The sequence below is a fragment of the Silurus meridionalis genome, chromosome 25 (assembly GCF_014805685.1).
Source record: "Silurus meridionalis isolate SWU-2019-XX chromosome 25, ASM1480568v1, whole genome shotgun sequence".
In the NCBI taxonomy this organism is placed as follows: domain Eukaryota; kingdom Metazoa; phylum Chordata; class Actinopteri; order Siluriformes; family Siluridae; genus Silurus; species Silurus meridionalis.
The window spans coordinates 80942-90000 of record NC_060908.1 but is presented as its reverse complement, the minus strand read 5'-3'; the positions used below and the strand labels follow the sequence as shown (position 1 = coordinate 90000).

Below are 9059 nucleotides of genomic sequence, written 5' to 3'. Positions count from 1 at the left end.
ATATAAATATGATTATTTTAGTTATTTTATTTCTGTTTGTTTCAGATTAAGTTTGTGAATCTTTAATGTTCTATAAAAAATAAATAAAAAATTAACTTTTGCCGCTGTAGCTTCATGTCTAAACTCTACTCGTCCACACACAACCATGTTCTACTCTCTCACTCTCTCTCTCACTCTCACTCGCTCTTAGACACACACACACACACACACACACACACACACACACACACACACACACACACAGAGATGTTTAAACACCCAGGTGTAGTTTTAAGGCCAAACGATCACAACAGTAACATAAACCTGAGCAGATTATAAAGCTTGTGGCGTCATCAGGAGAATTGAGATCTTCCCACGGGTTTATTTCCCACAGTCCACAATCAGCAAACAGAAGCCTTTAGAAGAACAGGTTCAACATGCGCTTACTACATTTAAATCTTCACATCTCGACTCATTTATTACAGCTTTTCTACAATAACCCTCAGTTCCATGTAAACAATCTGTGCTTTACACACACACACACACACACACACACACACACACACACACACACTGATCCCCACACACACACATACACACTGATCCCCTCACACACACACACACACACACACACACACACACACACACACACACACACACACACACACACACACACTCTCACACACACACACTGATCTCCACACACACACACTGATCTCCACAAACACACACAAACACTGATCTCCACACACACACACACACACACACACACACTGATCCCCTCACACACACTACCTCCCCACACACACACATACACACTGATCCCCCCACACACACTCTCACACACACACACACACACACACACACACACACACACACACACACACACACACACAAAATGAGTAGTGTGATTAGTGTTTAATCTCAGTTGTGTATCAGTGTTTAATAAAAACTTTTAAACACAAAACCTTTGTACTTTGTTGTGTTTGAATAAAGTTTTTAAATATTAGCTCTATATCTGTCCAGGTTTTAGTAAAACTATTCCTCACCAGACTGTTGGCTGTTGTTGGTTTTAAAGGATCTGATAAGTTGAACCTCTGACTGGTTCGTGTCTCAGAACTAAGATTTTCCATAGTAGATGTAATTAGGGCTGTTGTATAGAGCGCTGTAACTGAGAGTGTTATCAGATACGCAGAACAGAGTGACCTGCTGAACACAGCGATTGTCCGAGTCCTGGGAGTGAAGCAGCAGCCGTTCTTCCACACCTCTCTCTCCATTGTTCATAATAAAAACCAGCTCCTCCCAAATCCAGGCCCATTGTCCTGTCCGTGTCCACAGCTAAACTCACACCTTTTTTTAACCTAATAATATAGTGAATGGAAGGGTCATGAAATCCTTGTGAACTCCTTATTTATGACTCCAACCAGGACCTTCCTGATCCTCCTGATGCCCTGCTTCCGCAACTCTTGTGACCTGAACACCCTCACTGCTGCTGAGAATGCTCCACATCTCCAACCTAAAATATACATGAGATTACTGAGTATGGTCCACACATAGTATACATGGTGATGGCTGAGGATGTTCTTCCTTGGACTGCATTAGGACTGCAGTTCAAACCTTCTCACCATCCAGCAATAACAACTTCAACCAAATAAATTTCACATTGACACTGTAATGATTCAGAAATGTCAATATTCAATATCAATTCTCTGATACTGAAGTTGCTCATAAACAGGTTCCTGGTTACACATCTGGCACCTTTTCTCTTCACACTACACAGGAATAGAAGTGGATGATGAATGAACTGCACTCTTCAGAAGATGCAGAAGTTCCTTTCTGAGTTTCTGGTTTCTCTCAAGGTTTCCTTTCATATCATCTCAGGGAGTTTCACCACCGTCACGTCTGACTCAAGGACACATTTATATTAATTATTTTAATGTTTATGAAAATTACAGACGTCTGTCTTCTGAAAGAAACAGAATCAGAAAGAGAGCGAGAGATGAGAATGCGGGTGTGTGTGTGTGTGTGTGTGTGTGTGTCTTCCTCCACACACTCACACAGCAGGTGTGTTCATGTTCATTCTCTCGTTACCTCAAACACAAAATATCCACAGGTATTGTAGAAATCTCATTATGGCACTGACTGAAGATGTGGCATCACCATGCAGCAAGGCCGTGGTCTTCTCAGAGACAGAACCATACCATACACATTGCACCTTCCAGGTACCCAAGCTGAGACCTTGTGGGTCACCTGACCACAGAAGCTCAGTGGATTTCAGGGTGTGAGATTTCAGTGAAAAACTGTTGATTTATTATTTCTATTAAATTCATAAATAAAATCTAAACAAACTTGTTATTGTAACGCTCCTGGGCGGATTCTGCTGCTGGACCAACCTGCAATCGCGCACACACGCACGCACACGCACGCACGCACACACACACGCGCACGCACACACACGCGCACACACGTCACGCTTGAGCACAGCAGCAGTGGTGATTACACTGAGCTGCAGAGCGACACAGCGGCTGGAAGATAATGAAAGAAACTCTGCAGATTGTTGCGCTTTTTCTGGCTTTTTTCGGCGCTGTGACTGCGTTTATCTCTTTACACCATCACACGTGGAAAGTGTCCACTGACTACGGCAACGTCATCATCACCTCCAACATCTTTGAAAACCTGTGGATGTCCTGTGCTGAGGATTCCACTGGCATTTACGACTGCTGGTATTTCTCATCATTACTGGCTTTACCAGGTAACACAACAACAACAACAACAACAACAACAACACAACTATAATAATAATAATAATAATAATAACTCTTTTGTACAGTTCAAAATAAATCTAATAATTAAACACATCATACATGTGGCAGTTTTGAACTTCTTTGTGTGCGCTGTAACCTGCTCTACAGAAACCGCAGCAAAAATATCAAAAAGTGGAAAAAACTATACATTTTTATTAAGAAAACGCACAAAGTCCCTGCAATGAAGGAGGTGACAGATGGGTCCTGATGTCTATACTTATTTTAGCTAAAATAAAGTGTGTGTGTGTGTGTGTGTGTGTGTGTGTGTGACTGTAAAAAATGTAGTGTTAAAACTCATGCATGAGCTGAAAGGAGAAGAAGGAGGAGTGTTCAGGAGGTAAAGGTGGAGATGGGATGGAAATGAGGTGGAGATTGATGTAGGGGTGGAGATGAATAGCTCTTTAGCTCAGATATCAGTCAGGTGGTGGTGCAGTGAGCTGCAGGTGGATCATTCCTGTGGTGTGATAATGATATGAGCGCTATAGTGTGAGTGTAGAGATGGTGAATGCGGCGGTCGAGGTGATGGCTTTTCTGCTCGGCTTTGCGGGATGGGTGATGTCTGGGATCGTTATTCCGTATCACTTCTGGAAGATTTCCACCATTGAGGGGAACGTCATCACCGCATCCCTTGTTTATGAGAACCTATGGATGTCCTGTGCTACTGATTCCACCGGAGTGCACAACTGCAGGGAGCTTCCGTCAATGCTGGGCGTCGCTGGTACACTCAACACTCTCTAACACTCCACTCAACACTCTCTAACACTCCACTCAACACTTACTAACACTCCACTCAACACTTACTAACACTCCACTCAACACTCTCTAACACTTCACTCAACACTCTCTAACACTCCACTCAACACTTACTAACACTTCACTCAACACTCTCTAACACTCCACTCAACACTTACTAACACTTCACTCAACACTCTCTAACACTCCACTCAACAATCTCTAACACTCCACTCAACACTCTCTAACACTCCACCAACACTCTCTAACACTCACTCAACACTCTCAACACTCCACTCAACACTCTAACACTCCACTCAACACTCACTAACACTCCACTCAACACTCTAACACTCCACTCAACACTCTCTAACACTCCACTCAACACTCCAGAGGGGAGAAAGAGGGAGGCTGGGGAGAGAGAGAGAGAGAGAGAGAGAGAGAGAGAGAGGAGAGAGAGAGAGAGAGAGAGAGAGAGAGAGAGAGAGAGAGAGAGAGAGAGAGAGAGAGAGAGAGAGAGAGAGAGAGAGAGAGAGAGAGAGAGAGAGAGAGAGAGAGAGAGAGAGAGAGAGAGAGAGAGAGAGAGAGAGAGAGAGAGAGAGAGAGAGAGAGAGGGGGAGGGGTTTGCAGATATAAACAGAAACTTGTACTACTCTAAACACAACATTAAACCATTAAAGAGCCATAAAATTCTGTAATTATTTTAAAATCACTGAAAATCATTTATTATGATGATTGTATTATAATATCATGTATATTATTATATGGTTATTGTTTTACTGTTATTTTATTGTTTATGTGAAATATACAAAATTCCTATTTGCAGGGTGTAACATGAAAAGAAAATAAATATATACAACCTAAATTAGAAAAAGTTTGGACAATGTATACAATTTAAATTAAAACAGAATGTGAACAAAAAATATGTGCAAATCTCATAAAATAACGAGGAAATGTTTCATTATAAGGAAAAAATCAGGTCTTTTTAAATTTGTTGTATTGGGGCAACAAAAGTGTGGGAAAAGTTAATGCTGTTGGAGAAACATCTAGTATCTAATGAGGTTAATTAGCAGCAGGTCAGTGAGATGATTGGGGTATAAATAGTGTATCTTAGAGATGCAGAGTCTCTCAGAAGTAAAGATGGGCGGAGCTTCACCAATCTGTGAAAGACTGCATCTACAAACTGTTTCACAATAATGTTCCTCAACATCACCATGTGAAAATCTCATCATTTACAGAACATAATATCACCAAACATTTCAAAGTATCTGGAGAAATGCACAAGGGCCAAGGAGCGAAAATCTATATTGGATGTTTGTGGTCTTTGGGCCCTCAGGGGCCACTGCATTTAAAACAGTGATGATTCTGTAATGAAAATTCATGGGTTCATTAACACCTCCAGAAATCATTTTCTGTGGACACAGTTTTCCGTATCATCCACAAATGCAGGTTAAATCTCTATCATATAAAGCAGAAGGTATGCGTGAACATGATCCAGACACACCACCATCATCTCTGGGCCAAAGCTCATTTAAAATGTACTGAGGCAAAGTGAAAAACTGTTCTGTGGTCAGATGAACCGAACCTTTAATTTATTTTTGGAAACCATGGACACCATGTGCTCCAGACTAAAGATGAGAGGGACCATCTGGCATATCAGGACTCAGTTCAAGAAAACATCTTTCTCAGGAAAAGCCTTGTATATTTGAGCAAGAAAATGCTAACTGCATACTGCATCTATTACAAAAGCATGAATTCGTAGTAGAAGAGTCCGGCTGCTGAATTGACCTGCTGCAGTTTAGACCTTTTACCACCAGAAAACATTTGGTGCATAATGAAATAAAAAACACAACAAAGGAAACTCAGAACTGTTGAGCAGCTAGAATCCTGTATCAGACATATATAGGACAACATTCTTCTCCCAAAACTTGAAATGTGCTGCAGCCCTGCAAGCTGGCATGCACTCCATGAGCTCCTGAACAAGGGAGATAATCTTCAACATAGCATCCCCCAAAAGGTGATCCTTCTGGAGTGACTCCAACTGGTACCTTTCTCTTTCAGTCTAATATCAAGTGAGACACTGTCTTCTACCTCTGGCTAGAGTTTGGCTTTTGCTTGGGAAGTTGTTTTGTCAGCTTTGGGCAGGAACATGACTTGGGCCACCTTGTTGGACACTGGTAGAAATTATTAGAGGCCCCATCGTCAATCTCTGGAAAGATGTCTGCATCGAAGGCCGCCATGTTAACCTCAGGAGTAGATAGAAATCCACTGTGGTAAATGCTCCATATTTGAGGATGGCATCATGGACATGGCATTAAAATGACTCCATTTTGCTGGCAGAGTGAAGTAGTGTTTTGGGAGTAAGAAGAATGCAACTACAGGAAAATAACTATCAACAAAACAAACACACACATCTTAATTGAAATCTTAGTGAAAACAGGCAGGGGGTTATTTATGATAGAGTGTAAAAACATCTAAAACACACACACACACACACACACACAGTAATGACTATAATCACTCAGGTTGCTGTGTGTGTTTAGGTTTTGGTGAGGTGTGTTAATGTGTGTGTGTGTATGTGTGTGTGTGTGTGTGTGTGTGTGTGTAGGTTTTGTTCAGGCGTGTCGTGCACTCATGATCACCTCCATCGTGTTGGGGATGTTTGGTCTGATCTTCACGCTGGTCGGTATGCAGTGTTCCAAAATCGGAGGAGAAAACTACATAGTGAAGGGAAGAATTGCCGTCCTGGGAGGAGTGTTTTTCATCCTGCAGGGTACTGAACACCTGCACCAACACCCGCACTCAACACCCGCACCAACATCCACACTCAACACCCGCGCCCAACACCCGCCCTTAACACCCATGCCCAACACCCGCCCTTAACACCCATGCCCAACAACCATGCCTAACACCTGCTCCCAACACCCACACTCAGCAACCAAGCCCAACACCTGTGCCCAACACCCGCGCCCAACACCCACCCTCAACACCCGCACACAAATGTTTACAGATGAGTTGAGTTCCTGTTATGACCCAATGGTTTGCTTCTGAGGTGGGTTTTAGAAGATCTTCTACTCTTCCTACACATATACAGCATTAACATGATGTGGAGATGATGGAGTATGCAGGGGTTTAGGTTCCTCTAGTGGTCAGGTTCAAGTGGATTCACATCTACTCCATCATATACACACACACACACACACACACACACACCTTACATACCTCATCACTGCTAGACTCACACTTTAAAACACACCGTCACTGTTGTGTAAACTCTGTCTCTGTCCTAAAGATGTCTGGAAGCCTTCCATAAATGTTAAGTGAATATCAACCTATTACCTGTTATAGAGAATTAATCAACAACGTCTGACTAATCACAGTCCAGAACTCAGTACTGTAGTGTGTCACACTGTGCTGTGATGTTGCAGGTTTGAGTACGATGATCGCTGTATCGTGGTACGCCTTCAACATCACACAGGAGTTCTTTGACCCGCTTTATCCCGGAACAAAGTAAGTGTTAGCGATGTGTCTAACCAGAAAGAAAAGGTGTGTGTGTATGCATGTGTGTGTGATGATGATGATTTATGTGTGTGTGTGTGTGTGTGTGTGTGTGATGATGATTTATATATGTGTGTGTGTGTGTGTGTGTGTGTGATGATGATTTGTATGCGTGTGTGTGAGATGATGATTTGTATGTGTGTGTGTTTTGCAGGTTTGAGATAGGAGACGGTTTGTATATCGGATGGTGTTCAGCTACACTCGCTCTGATTAGTGGCTGCTGCTTACTGTGTGTGTGTGGAAATGACAGCAAGGAGGAGAGAATGTATATCACACACACACACACACACACACACACACACACACACACACACACACACACACACACACAAAACTATAAAAGAACACGTATGGAATTCTGTAATGAACAAAAATGTGTTCAAAAACCCAGAATGCATTATATTTTAGATTCTTCAAGGTAAAACATTTTGCTTTGATCCAGCCTTGCACACTCATGGCGTTCTCTCAGTCCACCTCATGAAGTCGTCAACTGGAATGGTTTTTCAACAATCTTGAGGATTTCCCAGAGGTGTTGAGTGCTTGTTTGCAGCGTTTCCTTCATCCTCTGGTCCAACTCATTCAGAATCATCTCCCCTTTATTTAGATGTGGTGATTGTGGAGGCCAGGTCATCTGATGCAGCACTTCATCACTCTCCTTCTCAAACAAATAACTCCTAGAGGTGTGAGTTTGGGATCATTTTCCATATTAAAAACAAACGATGGTCCCACTACGTGTAAACCAGATGTGATGGCTGCATGTCACTGCAATATGTCATCAATTTTAACCTAATCACCAACAATGTCACCACACTGTCACTAACCCCAAAAGCACTGATGTAAATCTGTGTTTTCTGAAGCTGGTAATTGTAATTAACCTATCCTCTGCAGCAGAGGTAGCTCTTGGTGTTCCTTTCCTGGGATGGTCCTCATGAGAGATGTTTCATTATAGCATTTGGTGGTTTTGGAAACTGCATATGCAAATACATTTCAAGTTCTTGTGATGTTTGGGATTGACTGATCTTCATTTCTTAAATTAATGATGGATCTTTTCTCTTTCTTTAACTCAGTGTTTCCTGCTAGAATCTGGATCTGTACAGTAGTTGTAGCAGCACTAATAGTAATCATGACTCTGAACTCACACTTTCCTCTGCACAACACAACTGATGCGCTAAATCTCATTAAGAAGGTAGGAAATGTCACAGATGAACTCATGATGAAAACACACCTGTGACCTGAAACACATTCCAGGTGATGATTTCGTGAATCTGATGAGAAAACGCTAGAAGTTTCCGAGCTGCATCAAAGCTACATGGAGCTACTTTGGACAATCAAAAATAAAAAAACATCTGGGGAAAAAAGAAATAGACGTTTTTTTTACTACAGAAATCCAAATGTGTTCTTCCATAGATTGGATTCTTCAGTATTAATGTACAATGTTGAAAATAATACAAATAAAGAAACCCACTGAAGGAGAAGTTCTTGATTTTTAACTGTTATTGTACAGTTATACTGTTATGTGCCTGTGTGTCTCCAGGTCCTATCCGTTCCAGTCTCAGCGCAGAGGGACACCGTATACAACCTCAGTCATTTCCCAGCAGCCCAATCATTACGGCAGAAACGCATATGTGTAAACATTCTTCAGGTTGCCGTGGCAACAATAAAAAATGATCAACAATGTTCAAGATTTTACTGAATCTATAAAGACACTTTGGAGAAACTAAATAAATTCAACGTGTGTAGACACCTAGCTTTTTAGCATAGCATCTGATGAAATGAGACAGAACCATGATAATCAGTTTAATGGTATAGAAACGTTAAACAACTCCACACTCAAGTGAGTTTCTGCTGTACTATTCAATACCCACACCCTAATACAATACCCACACCACTATTCAGTACCCACACTCTAATACAATACCCACACCACCCACTATTTAATACCCACACCACATCACCCTAATACAATACCCACACCACTATTCAATA

The 9059-nt window shown here is 41.7% G+C and overlaps 2 protein-coding genes across 2 annotated transcripts in view; both read left to right on the top strand.

The window, feature by feature from the left end:
- Positions 1-100, top strand: part of LOC124379354 (claudin-15-like) — a 7156-nt gene extending 7056 nt beyond the window's left edge. The window contains exon 5 of the mRNA XM_046839664.1: positions 1-100. This exon is cut by the window's left edge and continues 370 nt beyond it. The gene's annotated coding sequence lies outside the window, so the exon portion shown is untranslated.
- Positions 101-2410: 2310 nt separating this feature from the next.
- On the top strand, positions 2411-8750 carry cldn15b (claudin 15b). The gene is made up of 5 exons (XM_046839662.1): positions 2411-2731; positions 6124-6288; positions 6944-7025; positions 7228-7338; positions 8608-8750. Exons 1-5 carry the CDS (start codon positions 2515-2517, stop codon positions 8702-8704), a joined length of 672 nt encoding a protein of 223 aa, XP_046695618.1. The 5' UTR covers positions 2411-2514; the 3' UTR covers positions 8705-8750.
- The last annotated feature ends 309 nt before the right edge of the window (positions 8751-9059 follow it).

Excerpts from the sequence above, each read along its gene's own strand:
- cldn15b (XM_046839662.1), top strand. The coding sequence starts at position 2,515 with ATGAAAGAAACTCTGCAGATTGTTGCGCTTTTTCTGGCTTTTTTCGGC. Across the intron at positions 7,026-7,227 it reads CCGCTTTATCCCGGAACAAA|GTTTGAGATAGGAGACGGTT; the intron begins GTAAGTGTTAGC and ends TGTGTTTTGCAG. Across the intron at positions 7,339-8,607 it reads GACAGCAAGGAGGAGAGAAT|GTCCTATCCGTTCCAGTCTC; the intron begins GTATATCACACA and ends GTGTGTCTCCAG.